We start from the raw sequence: 13,971 nt of genomic DNA, 5'->3' as shown, positions 1-13,971 counted from the left end.
GTACTTTTCCACCATCCTCTACAAACAATATCCAACCAATTATCTAGTGATTTCAGTGTTCAGTTTTTCAGTATTATTATGTGCTATTCTTTCCTTTCAGATACTCTCAGCCGCTTCACGAGGAGATCGCACTCCACAAGCACTTAAAGCACAAGAACATCGTCCAGTACCTGGGCTCTATCAGCGAGAACGGCTTCATCAAGATCTTCATGGAGCAGGTGCCTGGAGGTGAGACGCCTCCTGTGATGCTTTTACAGAATAAAATGAAATATTTTAACTACAGGGTCCCCACTACAATGCTTATAAATGCTGTATCTGTCTGTTGTTGCTAATAAGCTTGTAATTTTGTCCTGTTATGGTCCCAATGAGGGAGAAACCTATTGTTTGGGGTTTTTATTTGTTTTCATGAAGCAGATTGCCTTTGTGGACCGACAGACTCCGAATGTGCAGACAAATCTGATGCTAATCTCAGGCCAGAGTGAATTATTTGATTATTGTACTTTATCCTGTCGTGTCCAGGAAGTCTGTCTGCACTGCTGAGGTCCAAGTGGGGCCCTCTGAAAAACAACGAGCCCACCATCGGCTTCTACACGCGACAGATCCTGGAGGGGCTCAAATACCTGCACGACAACCAGATAGCACACAGAGACATCAAGGTGAATCAGCAGGCCTTATTGGACAATTAGTATTCTGGGAGATGTTCAAGCTATTGAAATAGTGCATGAAAAAATTATGGGGATTGACCAAGTGGGCCGAGCGTGATTTGTCCATCAACTTATCCACTGAATGATAGAAATGATGCATTATCAAATTGGAAATGAAAGTATATTTCCAGCTGTGCCTGTTGCAGATGTTCTGTTAAAGAGCATGAAACAGGCTTTTCTTGTTCTGAGACCTTCAGGAGATGCCTTCTACAGGAGCTTCCAATATAAATGATGATGGACAAACTCTGTAGTCCTTGTTCTAAAAACACAAAAGATAAAAATGAGCCCCTGGAAATTGAATTACATTTGATCAGCTGGGCTGATGTTTACTGTATTTACTGTAAAGAATTTCCTCTCAGCATTTCTCTGCAGAGACATTTTCCATACTGAGCTGCATAACATGTGCTGTAATACAAAGAGGAAATTTCCCACCAGAAATGTTTATTTTTAGTATTTATTAGGCGTATCTGGATATCTAACTGTTGTTTTAAGACGTGATGAAGAGCCTCGTTAGATAATTGCAAAAAGGTAAACAAATCTTCGATATGATTTGAATTAAAGATTTTAGGGATAAATGATTGGAGGAATTTAACTTTTTTTTCACCCTGAAAATGTCATCACCGTGTCTCTTTGCAGAGTAAATTGGATTTGTTATGAATTCTCTCACAGCGGTTTAAAGCTTTTTAACATCACTCATGAGTAAAAAGCTCTTTCTGTTTTATCCCCGCTCTGATAACATTCCCATCACACACTGTCATTAGGGTCTCCACCCTCCCTCCCATATATTTGTCTGGTTTAACAGCTCGGTCATATAAGCATCATTAGCACCACGTAAATGTTAATCACCTTGTTTTGGTTGGGAGCTTCTCACCCTCCTCCCACTCAAGGTGTTGTAACTGGCTATTTGTCACTTTTTCACGGATTTGCAAGCACCTCACATTATCTCAACACCATCTTGGAATTTCTGTTTGTACCTGCTCTCACAGATGTGTTTTCCATCCTCAGGGTGATAACGTCCTCATCAACACTTACAGCGGTGTCCTGAAGATATCAGATTTTGGAACATCGAAAAGGTTGGCTGGAATCAACCCCTGCACAGAAACTTTCACAGGTACCGCCCACTTTCCCCTCTTCCTGTTCCTACAAAAAAACACCTTAAAAAGTTGGAGGAATTCCTAACACTCCCCAAAATAGACCGACTCAAGACTTAACTTTGCTCAGTAGTGGCCATAAATAAAGCAGAGGATCAAGGTAACCCCAAACAGAAACCACAGCACATATTAGTGCTGCAGTAGAGTACTGATCCAGTCTCAGTTCCTGCTAATAAGCAGCTGAATGTTGTTTTTCAGAGGTGTGGGCTTTAGCATGAGTTTATGGTCACATCAGGCAGGTTTGTGGCACTCTGATATCAACACCTCAGCCGTCAAGCATGGCTCAGCTTTGAACTCATGAATTAGACCATCGGACAGCTAAGTGGAGCAGACAGGGACTTACCCTGAAAGGTAGGGCTCTTTCAGGAAACCAGGCTACTCCCTGTTATAGCCAACTCCTGCTAAAAATACGTCAGTGCCTGTTTTTAGCTCAACACACAAGCTTCTATATGCAGCAAATAAGCAGCCGGCAGGTTATTATTAGAACAAGAGTCCTCTCACAGGGATCTGAAAATGTTATTTTGGACGCAGCTGGGATTAGCTCACGACACTGAGACTCTTAGCTGTTCGTCACTCAAAGCCATTACCCCTTTCTACCCTGATTGGTTATTTGCACGAATTGTGTCATCACTTTAGTTCTGAGTCAACTCTTGATTATTCCTAATTAAAGCTATTTCAGGCATTTACATCACTTCTTTCATTCACCTTTGACACTTTTTTTTTTTTTTTTTTTTTTAACCTGATGTGGCACACCTTGTGCCTTTGTTTTTGAACATTCAAGCACATTTTAGAAACCGCAGATGCTATTCAAGGTTATTATTTGTTGTTCCGGAGACTCACTGAAGAGAGTGCTTCTCACAAAGTTAACTACAGCAAAAAAATCAAAAACTAAAGTAACTGTAACACAAAGCAGACCTTACAAGGCAGTTTAAGCTGCATGTAATTCAAATGAATGAAGTTTAGTTATTCATTCATGAAAAGAATCAGATACTTTGTTGGTTTATTATTTAGTTCAAACTCAGAGTTTTGTGTTATCAAGGTTTTTAAAGCAATCAGTCACCTCATTGGGAGGATTAGAATAAAGTTACACCCCGTGTAGCTTCACACAAAGAAAGATTGACTTGTTGGTGTTTGATAGAGTTTTCTTCCAGTGTTACTGATGTTTTTGTGTATTGTTTGTCAGGCACATTGCAATACATGGCTCCTGAAATTATTGACAAGGGTCCTCGGGGATACGGCAAACCAGCAGACATCTGGTCCCTGGGCTGCACCATCATAGAGATGGCAACTGGTAAACCACCCTTCTATGAACTTGGTGAACCGCAAGCTGCCATGTTCAAGGTGAGAGACAGGATCCCGTTGTCCCTCTACTCCAGGTTATAGGTTTTATTTTAGAAAGCAGGTCAGAGGTCAGCAGCACTAAGGAAAAGCTACAACTGATATTATCAATAATAAGACATTTAATAAGACAGTTGCAATATTGTGAAGCATAAAATATTATCAATGTTCTCTCAAGTACTAAAAGTAATTGAAGAGAAATAAATAGAATTACTTTGGTGGAAAATGATCCAGTATTATATGTCTGTTAGTGTTTCTGATATGTGAACTGTTGCTTTCAGTATCTGGCAGGACTTCCTTCTGCAGTTGTAAGTGCAGCTAAACATTTCCAGTAACTTGATCAGTCCTGCACATCTGCTTGGGGCATCTTTTTCTTGAGATTCAGTTCAGAAACCCTGATATTTTCCTATTATATTTAACTTGTAAGATTCAGAATTTGTTGTTCCACCAATGATAGCCAGACATCCTGGCCCAGATGCAGCAAAAGATCCGAACCCAAACACGTGAGGTTTGGGTTTTTGTGCTGGCATGTGACGTTTTCCTTTCTCGTGTCTTTCTTCTTGCAGCCCTGCCAGAGACACATTTGTTTTTTTTAGTGTTCTCCTGATGCTACAGAGGGAACTTTTAGAAGTTACCTTAGGTTCCTTTATCTCAGTGTTAGTCGACTACTCCAGGGGAAGGTGTCCTTTATTTGTACACAGTCTGTCTGACTGTAGATTAGTGGAGTTCAAACATTTTGGAGGTGTTTTTTTTTTACTTTTCCAGCTCGATGGTGCTCAGAAATCTCCACTTTGTGGCATGATATAACATATGACTTTGTCATTGATTGAAAATACCTGCCCTAAATTGACCTTTTGAATAAATGACCAGTGTTTTAAATAAATACATTTTCTGTTAGGTTACTAATATAAAATCTGAGGACTTAAGGTTTTGTGGATCATTTTAAAGGGTTCACAAACTTTGAAGTACTGTTTCACAACGGTTGGCAAAGAGTTTACCACCTTCTTCCTATTGCTGTATTAGATGTACGCATTAGCTCAAGAAGCCTGATCATCCTGTTAGTCTTGTTTTAATAAACTATCCCTTGTGAAATTAATTGCACTGAAACTGAAATGGCTCATAACTTGTTCTGCCACATGGCTAAGGACTGAAAGCTATTTTTCTGAAATGTTTAAAGAATACCACCCACAATGTACTATTAAAAAAATTGACAGCAGTTGTATATAAAGGCAGCTGATAATCACCGGCATTCGATTAGATATCGGTTTATTTAAACTTAAAAACTGATAAAGGTCAACATCTTTATTCTTTATTATTTATATCTTTATTACTGCAATTTTCTTTTTCTTTATAAAGGTTTTATAGCCATCATGTCTATCATCTACATATTCAGTAATACTGAATGTTTATCTAACAGAAAAGATACTTTGGAGCTTTCATCCATAGCGCAAATTCATTGTTAGTTTATGGAAACAGCCCAGGTTTTATCATGTGTCATAAATATGAAGCTGATGATACGTTTTTCTTTGAGAGGAGACATGATAATGACATTAATCAAGTTACATTTCAGTGGATAAAGCCAAGAATATAACACGTTTTACTATTTGGTTTATTGCACTTCTTTATAAAAGGATATGAGCAACAACTCTTTCTTTTATTGCCTGATTTAAGTATTAATTGATTAACCTCCATGATGGTACTAGACAGGATTATGTCGGTCCCAACAAACCTTTAGACAGACCCGTAGCCGTTTACTGAAACTTTCTGCACATGTCGACTTCTTGTATAAACAGTATAGTACGCAAGGTGCCCCCCGCCCACCTTAACCTTTAAAATCTACTGCAGTTAAAATATTTATTGTGCTCGACTCAAGAGCTCATAAAATGAAATAATCAGCAAGTCTCACATCTGCAATTGTTAGTTCCCTATTTTCTGAAAACAAAACCAGTGAATCAGCTTTTGTGCCCCTGCATTGTGTTGCCACCTGTGGGCTGCAACATGATCGAGCCTAGTAGCAACTATAAATACCAGCCATGCACGAACATTTGTTTGAACACAAACAAACATGTGTGACCCCTGGAGAGGAATCCTCACGAGTTTCCATCTGCACATGCTTGAAATATTTACCCACTCAGTCTACACTGCATTTGTGTTTTGGATGGAAATTTTAAGTGCTCCACACCAGCGAATTCTTAAACACGTGCATCCCATTAAGCACCACGAGGAGGGTTAATGGAAGTCTGGTAAACATCATGGCTCTCCTGTCCAAGCTCCTAATTGTGTCACTTTTCCATATGATATGATTTCATTAAAGAAAGCATGAAACAGGCAACTTGGATTTCTCATTTTTGGCAAAGTTCACAGAATCTGCAGAGAACAACTGTGTCACCATCTGTAAAAGGATTTCGTGTAGGTTCTGCATGTACAGTTCTCGTGTGCTTGAAAATACACTTCACTCATCCGTGTGGAATGTCTCAAGGGAGGGGCATCTCCTGTTGATCTTAAGTCAACATTCCTCAGCCTCAGTGACTGGAATTACTGATATTTCTTATATCCATAAGAATGTTACACTTGGACTTGAACTGCAGCACTAAGTTAGAGCCTGGCAGTCAAACTTCATTTGATGATGTCATCATTTGATTTACCCCAAGAGTAAAACAAAGAGACTTTTAGTTTAAAACCTAAGCGTGTATCTTGGCTTATTTGGACCAACCTGTCTTTTGTTTGCAGGTTGGCATGTTTAAGATCCATCCAGAGATTCCTGAGTCCATGTCACCAGAGGCCAAAATCTTCATCCTGCGCTGCTTTGAGCCCGACCCAGATCGGCGCGCCACTGCCCTCGACCTGCTCACCGACGAGTTCCTCACCGTCACCAGCCGCAAGAAGAAGAGCAAGAGCAGCTTCACAGGTGGGTTCCGTGTGGCTAAGTTTGTAGCTGCGGGTCCAGGTAGGAAAATTAGAATAGAAAGATAAACTGCCATTTAAAATCTTTTGGTACCTGTTAAGCAAGTAGAGTTTTGACCTGGAAAGTTGGAAAATAGAAGTCTAAAGTATAATTTGCAGTAAATATAAAGCTACAGTGTAAACTGTGGAAGCGTTCCCACATTTAAACCGGTTTCAAAACAGTAAGTTGTTGTTTTTTATGGCAGTTTCATGGTTTCCACTACCTCGCGTGTAAATTGATTGAGATCGTGTGGACACACAAGCTTCTGCTTGGCATCTAAGAAGTTGGCACCTTAGAGATATTTTACATTAAAACATATGTTGGTCATTCACTTACAAAGACACTGAGCTGGTGTTTGATGGTACATGGGCAGCTGAGTTACTTAGATCCTAAAACATCAATATATGTCATGAGATGCACCACAATACAATTTTTTGGTTTTCTGTGATCCTTGCAGACAAAGGTTTTGCCACAAAGTTTTTTTTCCGTGTGATTACATGCACTCTTATCTTTTTCATCATCTGGATTTCACAACGGTCTCATTTCTCATCAATCTTCCACCCCATAACAGCAATGCAGTCATGTGCTCTGTCACCAACGCCAAAGATTAGTAAACAGCTTTAAAGCCTGTTCCCTTCCAACAGCTGCCTGCTTGGAAATATTATTGCGCCAGTCTTACATGTAAATCCTGTTCTTGTTTAACGGCTGACCCATATTTTCTGTTTTTCCCCTGCAGCTCTGTCCCCTGGGTCAGGTGAGTAATGTTATTCTTTGTTTCTTGACTTTATAAACTGCATGTCAGTTTCATGAGACATCTGCCTGCTTCTCTAACTAGTATATGGGCCACAGTTTACATTTTTCCTTGCTTTTCATGGCTTCCTGCTACGTATGACCCTCCCCTTTCCAAGAACTCAAAACAGAGTTTCACAGAAAGATGTTTGCAGTTCCTCGAAAGCTATAAACACAGTTACTGTAGATGCAGCTTGTCTCTGTGCTACATCATAATACATCAGATCATTTGTGTAAATATGCTGTTGTGCTCTCGGGCTTTGTTTCATTTTGTGTTTGTTGTGTCCTTCAGAGTACCTCCGCAGTATCTCCCTGCCAGTGCCGGTGGTGGTGGAGGACACCAGCAGTAGCAGCGAGTACGGCTCCGTCTCCCCTGACAACGACCTCAACACCAACCCCTTCATCTTTAAGCCCAGCGTCAAGTGCTACAGTGAGAAGGATGTCAAGGGGCCGAGGTCCCTCTTTCTCAGGTAGAACAAGTGGAACCTTTTGTGGAAGTGAATGGGGTCACAGCTGCCTTTTATTGGAAATGAGTCACTTTTCCTCGCGTTCGAGTGATATTATACAGTTTGACTCATAACCTTATGACTGAAGGGTTGATTTGTATAAGGCCAGTTGTCTATATGAATCCAAACTCCATTTAACTGTCTTACAGAGTTTTTGTATTCCACAATGGTTTACATGTAAACAATTGTAATATCAAAACAATGCAAAAGTGCAGCAACAGCAATTGGGAGACCAAGGAGATTGCCAGCATTTGAACCTTTAGCTTTTGTTGACCTCAGTGAGATAATATTTGCTATATTTATGGTTAGAAGTTTATCAAACATTTAAAATCACCCACAGAATTGGCAGAAAGAAAGATACTCTCTGAATCACTGTTCTGACGTCAATGACTCTTTGAAGGACTTAGAGCTTTGTTTTCGGGAAATGTGAAGGATGCTTCAGCGTATCCTCTGCGTCCTCAAAGCACCCACAATCCTTTATGTATATCAACAACTGTGCAGACAAAAGATGGGTTGACGTTGGCGCAATATGCGTTTCATTTACTTAGTTTGTTTTGGCTATTTAAGGGCCATGCCAGTAGTTGTGTTTGTAACTTATCAGAACTGTTTCACAATCATAGGGTCCTGAGGACTCTAGCTTTACCAGTTTTCGAACTAACTGCATAAGATCATGAATGAAAATGATTAAAGCAACTCTAAACTGCATCGACCACAGTCATGTTTGTGCCGCCCACCAGAGCTTGAAACCTCAGCATTAGCAGTTAATGTTTTCAAAAGCCTTTTACACATAGCCTGGGCGAAAGCCGACTGTTGACTTTGTCAAACAGTCTGGGAAAACCCAAGAGGAATCCGTTTCCATGGAGGGCGGGACCTTACCCAGCAACTTAAATTCATTGGAGTAACGGAGTTCCCTTAACCAATCATAATGTTTAGAAATGACGTTGGTTATGCGCCGAGGTTCATGCTTACTCTCGCGAGGCTCTAGCTCGCGAATCACGCTTCCCGCATTCCTCTTGCTCTCGTTTTAATTGTGTAATGCTCTCCAGGGTTGAGACAACTTCATGGATAGCTTCTAGCGTTCTTCCGTCGCCATGTTTATTTCCGCTGCGGTTGAACTACAATTATATGGACTACAATGAACTCCGCGCGTGAGTTCTGCGTCACCACTCGCAACTGTTTGCTGATTGGCAAAACACTGAGCGAACCGAGGTAGGGGGATTTGACCAGACTATGTGCGGAGCCAAAATCTTTGGGCGGAAGTACGTAGGATGGCGTCGCCAGGCTATTTTACACATACCCTGAGCTTTAATTTCTGTTTTTGTTCACAAACCATTCCTTTGTGGCAGGTGAAAAAAAAAAGAAAAGAGCCACAGAGAGACACAGATTAGATCCAAACTGCACTCTGGACACAGACACAACAAACTCAAACTTAAATATAAAATGTCTCAATAATTGTTTTACTCTCAGCATTCCGGTGGAGAACTTCGAGGACCACAGTGCCCCTCCGTCTCCGGATGAGAAGGACTCCGGCTTCTTTATGCTTCGGAAAGACAGCGAAAGGAGAGCCACTCTGCACCGCATCATGACTGAGGATCAGGACAAAGTGGTGGGAAACCTGATGGAGGCCCTCTCACAGGTAAGCAAAGGAAGACACCGTCACGACTGAAAGGCTTGGATTTAGTCAGACTTAGCTGTCAACACACACTTTTGAATGACCACTTTTTTTCTCATTCTCTGACCCGCAGGGCTCTGAGGTGATGAAACTGAAACCTCAGCACATCTCCACCCTGGTTGTGAGTCTGGCCGATTTCGTGCGCATGGCCAACAGAAAAATCATCGCTAACACCCTGTCCCAACTCAAGCTGGAACTGGATTTTGACAGCACCGCCATCAGTCAGCTGCAGGTCATGCTGTTCAGCTTCCAAGATGCTGTAAGTGTTAACCACCTAACATTTGAGACATTATAGAAAAACTATTGCAAAAGGGTCAAGAAGTGATTAATTACAGCTAACATCAATTACATAATGAAATATGACCTGAAAAACCAAAACACCTCAAAATACGATTCATATCATCACAGAAAACTGTTCAGTTCGTTGATAACTGTCTCTCAGTGGTTGCATTTTATATTTCAGGGTAAAAAAAAAACAGTCACCTCACAGGCTTCTCATTTTCTCCTCTTGTATGCCTGAGTCATGTGACTTCCTGTCTATTATCCATTTCTATCTGGAAGCAGAGGTGCCTTTAGCCTCCATAAAACCCACCTGAACACTTCAGTGTAAATAGTGTCATTTTACAGGGGCTGCAGACAGCAGCAAGCTGCCTCATTACTGCTCCTTCTCCACAGAGATCAGACATAACTGTGAAATACTTATAACCTCTAAGCAGGGCAATGAAAGAGGGAACATGTCATGAGTAATTGCACCTTCTGTAGAAAAGCTCATCTGCTCTCTCCTTCAGTAATGCAGATGAAATGACACAAGAGCAAGCGGTTGTTTTCATTTTTCATGGGCTGTTGCGTAATCTTAAAGAAAGATGAAGCACTGATGCCCCCTGTTGGTCGTCTGTGCACACAGCGCGGATGACTCTGATTTGTGGTGCATGATCGCAGATATCATTAATGTTTGAAAATATTAGCTGAAGGAGTTTTATAAATGCTGATTAGCAGAAAATATAAAAAGAGAAAGAATATCAGAGTGTATAAACAGATATAAAGGCACCGAATCTTCTAAGTATGCAAATCTTCCCTTCTCCAGGTGAACAAAGTGCTGCGAAACCACAACATCAAGCCTCACTGGATGTTCGCTCTGGACAACATCATTCGCAAAGCTGTGCAGACTGCCATCACGATCCTGGTGCCAGGTAGAATCATCAGTGTGTCGAGCAGAGCACCTCTGAATAGGTTATGACTGGTCCCTCGGGGCACGACTGACCGACAAATAGAGGAGAAAACAAGGGAGTTTTCTCTGGGAGCCTGTTTGATTTCCACAGAGCTGAGATTTTAAGTAGAGATATGGAGGGATGACAGCCAAAATGCAAGATAGATGTGTGCTTATCGTTTGTCCAGGCACTACATTCACACAGCAAAACAAGATGAACTTGTAGTTGAGGTGAGTGAGGAGGTTTGCTAGATTAATCTATTAAAACATCGCAAGACAATAGAATAATCTTATATTTAGCTATAATGAGCTTCCTCCTTTGGAGTTTTGTAACACGGCGTTCGTTTCAGACAGCGGGGGAAATGTTTGCTTTGTTATCAAGTTTTTAATCTGGAAAAGCACATTCCAGTGAAGATGTTGTCGTGTGCTACAGACATACTGCCCATAGTTATGACTACATGACTTGCATCAGCGTCCTGTTTGAAGTTCAGCCAAAACAACAGTTACTGCATCAGTTACTGATATCGCTTTTACTCTGGGATTTACACCAAAGGGTTTAGTGTTCATACGTTACTACATTTCAGCATTTTTGAAGCAAACGCATGCAAGTGCAGCAGATTTCAGAAAAGGTGCAACTCTGGAGTTACATTTAAATTAAAGACGGAAGACAATAATTAGTCAATTTAACATATTTAAAAAACAACACATCAAACATTAAAACTGACTAATGTTATTCTGTTATCAAAGTATATATTCATATGTAGAGTTTGATGCCAGGGACAGTTTTACAGCAAACTTCTGCAGTGTATGAGCTGAGTCTTCTACCAATCTTGCTTGATATATGATCTAAGCTGTTCGACATTTCAGAGCCTCCTTGTGTCGTATTTCTTTGTTTCGTAATTGTTTCCAGTGGCTCTGGACCTCTCGCAGGCCAGTTCAGTGCCCAGATTCTTTTAACACAGAGCCATCTTGTTGTTGTGCATGCAGAATGTGGTTTAGCATTGTCTTGTTTTTGTAAGCTAGGCCTTCTCTCTAAATGGATTGCATCTAAATGGCAGCATATGTTGTTCCAACTAGTTAAGACCATAATAAATAATAAGACCATAAACCAGTTAAGACCATAAATAAAAGCTATTTTCATTATTCATTAACTTGACGTGCTTTTACACCATAAATCAGTCATTTAGTTTGTAACGTGTTATAAAATGAGAAAAAATTTAAAAGCTTGTAGACTAAACATCATATTGTTTAATGGCAGTTTATAAATCTCAAGTTAGGACCTCTGAGACCATCAAAAGTATGTTCATTCATTCATTCATTCATTCATTCACTCATTTATGTGCAGTTCTGTCATCAGAGTCGGACAATCTGCACCATATCCATTAAGTCGCTGGTTTCTGTGAGCTCAGATCACAGTGTTTCTAACCCATGTGACATTGTGTCTGTATCCAGAGCTGAGGCCTCACTTCAGTCTGGCCTCAGAAAGTGACCCGGCCGATCATCAGGATGTTGACGACGATGACGCTGAGCCGGGCAGAAACTCCACCCACCAGAGTCGGGCGCCTGCTGTTGTCGCCCACGACGACACGGTGGCCACCTCCGGAGTCAGCACGCTCAGCTCCACCGTCTCCCACGAATCGCACAATGCACAGCGCTCTGTGACCATGGAGCTGGGCAGGATGAAGCTGGAGACCAATAGGTAGACACGGACGTCTCTCGGGGTCACACATTAACTGCAGTGGAGCATCTCCATCCTAATTTAGCAGCCAGATGAATTCATTTATTTCAGCTCATCATGTCCGAAATCAATGCTCCTTTTCTATTATTTTTCTCCTTGTTTGACTCCAGGCTGCTGGAGGAGCTGCTGGAGAAGGAAAGAGAGTATCAGGCCATCTTGCACCAAGTACTGGAGGAGAGAGAACAAGAAATCCGACTACTGAGGATGCGATCTGAGCCTTTAGGTCTGTACCTTCGTAAAACTTAGCTTTTCACACTTTCCTTTCTGTAAAACCAGCCACACCTCTGCTGCTCCTGTTGCTTCCAGTTTGCAATTTTACAAACAAAATTGTGATTCACTGAGACTCTGCTGAGCTGTGCCACGAGTCAATACAGTGTATTACATCAACACAGAGTGATTAAAAAGAGAAGAAAAATGTCCAGTGATGCATCGGACATCAGAAGAAGCTCACTGAGCGATTAATACAAATCATGACATGAACAAAGCAAATGATATAAGCTTTTTTTATCGCTTATTGGGGTGGCAGACTGGGTGACTTCAGGGATTCCAGTATTTTATGGATCTTCACTTGCTGAAGAGATCTTTATTTTTTCCCTGTACAAACCTTTAACAACCATTTTTAAGCAATCCTAGATTGGATGTTCAGTGGAAAGGATGGTGTACTGTGTTTTTGGTGTTAAGTTTGATTTGCCACCACTGATGATTTAAATCTAGCACCAACTGGAGTTTTTCCTGTAAAAATAGAAACTGGGGACCTTGAGCAAGCATGCAGAAGCTGACACCGCTCAACATCAGGTCGACCATCAAATTTGTATGAATAAACGGTTGTTTTAGGGAAACAAACTGTTTCGTTTAAATCTAAATAGGTTTAAGCAGCTGCGTTCAGGATAATTCATCAACACTTTTATCGTTTTCCATGAAATTACAGTAGAAAGGCCAGACAAAGGTGTATACTGTAGATGATGGATATAGCACTAGACTTGCATTATAAACGCTTAGATACTCAATTTGATTTAATGGGCACTTATAAAGTGCTTGTATTCAGTTTATGCCACAGATCATCTCAGAAGGTTTTTTATAGAAGTAGAATCAGAAAATTGTCTGTGGAAGAGAAACAAAAAAATGTTGATTGGCAAAATTACTTAGAATTACCGGCGATTATGTGTCATTATTTAAAACATATGCAGCCTGTTACCTAATCCATTCAGACCTGATACAGGAATGATTAAGAGAAGATGAGCTTGGAGCGAATTCAAATAAAAGTTAAAGGTTTAACATCTTGTGTTTTTATCTCGTGCTTCTTTTTACTTCAGAGGCTCAGAAATTAGGTGCTAATGATTTAGAGTAGTTACACCTCAAATCATGCAAAATTTTGGCCCCATAACACAATTACCAGGTGAGTTTGACAAAAATGTATTCCCCAAGCTGTTGTTGTGAATGAGAAAATTCGCTTTACATGCAGAAATTGTTGTCGCACCAGGCTGTAAACATACTTTATGCTGCAGAATCGACAGTTTTAGCGTAGAAGTCCACTTGGATTGAACTGAGCACACTGTATAAATAAACTGCAAACTTTTGATAAATGGACCTGATGTGCTAAAAGAGCCTCCTCAATATCTCCTGTTAGACCCTCTGACATCATCAGATGTCCTGCAGGGACAGAGGAGTCAGCCTGCAGAGAGACATGAAGACCCAGAGCTGAGCAACTGGCTGAGGCTTTACGGTGCTGACCAAGACTCAATAGAGAGGGTGAGTGTCTGCTTCTAAACCAAAACAGGCTTGAATCTTTGAGATTTCAGAGTTTGACGAGACCATAAAGAGAAAGGAGTTTTTTAAAAGCTCACATTTCATATAACTGGACTGGTAGGTGTTTTGTAACTGGATAAAAATCCATATAAATGTATATTTAATTAAAGTGAAAG

General features: G+C 40.7%; 1 protein-coding gene across 1 annotated transcript in view; it reads left to right on the top strand.

Annotated features, from left to right (window-relative positions):
- map3k5 (mitogen-activated protein kinase kinase kinase 5) overlaps nucleotides 1-13,971 on the top strand; it is a 66,043-nt gene that overhangs the window by 49,226 nt on the left and 2,846 nt on the right. Inside the window, exons 16-28 of the mRNA XM_075458644.1 lie at nucleotides 101-228; nucleotides 520-656; nucleotides 1,710-1,815; nucleotides 3,039-3,196; nucleotides 5,924-6,101; nucleotides 6,874-6,891; nucleotides 7,219-7,396; nucleotides 8,900-9,068; nucleotides 9,178-9,363; nucleotides 10,189-10,294; nucleotides 11,764-12,010; nucleotides 12,160-12,272; nucleotides 13,677-13,798. Of these exons, the coding sequence (XP_075314759.1) occupies nucleotides 101-228; nucleotides 520-656; nucleotides 1,710-1,815; nucleotides 3,039-3,196; nucleotides 5,924-6,101; nucleotides 6,874-6,891; nucleotides 7,219-7,396; nucleotides 8,900-9,068; nucleotides 9,178-9,363; nucleotides 10,189-10,294; nucleotides 11,764-12,010; nucleotides 12,160-12,272; nucleotides 13,677-13,798 (1,846 nt within the window). The remainder of the gene's footprint in view (nucleotides 1-100; nucleotides 229-519; nucleotides 657-1,709; nucleotides 1,816-3,038; nucleotides 3,197-5,923; nucleotides 6,102-6,873; nucleotides 6,892-7,218; nucleotides 7,397-8,899; nucleotides 9,069-9,177; nucleotides 9,364-10,188; nucleotides 10,295-11,763; nucleotides 12,011-12,159; nucleotides 12,273-13,676; nucleotides 13,799-13,971) is intronic.

This window comes from Odontesthes bonariensis, chromosome 24 (assembly GCF_027942865.1).
Source record: "Odontesthes bonariensis isolate fOdoBon6 chromosome 24, fOdoBon6.hap1, whole genome shotgun sequence".
NCBI classification, from domain to species: Eukaryota; Metazoa; Chordata; class Actinopteri; order Atheriniformes; family Atherinopsidae; genus Odontesthes; species Odontesthes bonariensis.
The sequence above is the reverse complement of the archived record's forward strand: the minus strand, read 5'-3'. Positions and strand labels throughout refer to the sequence as shown.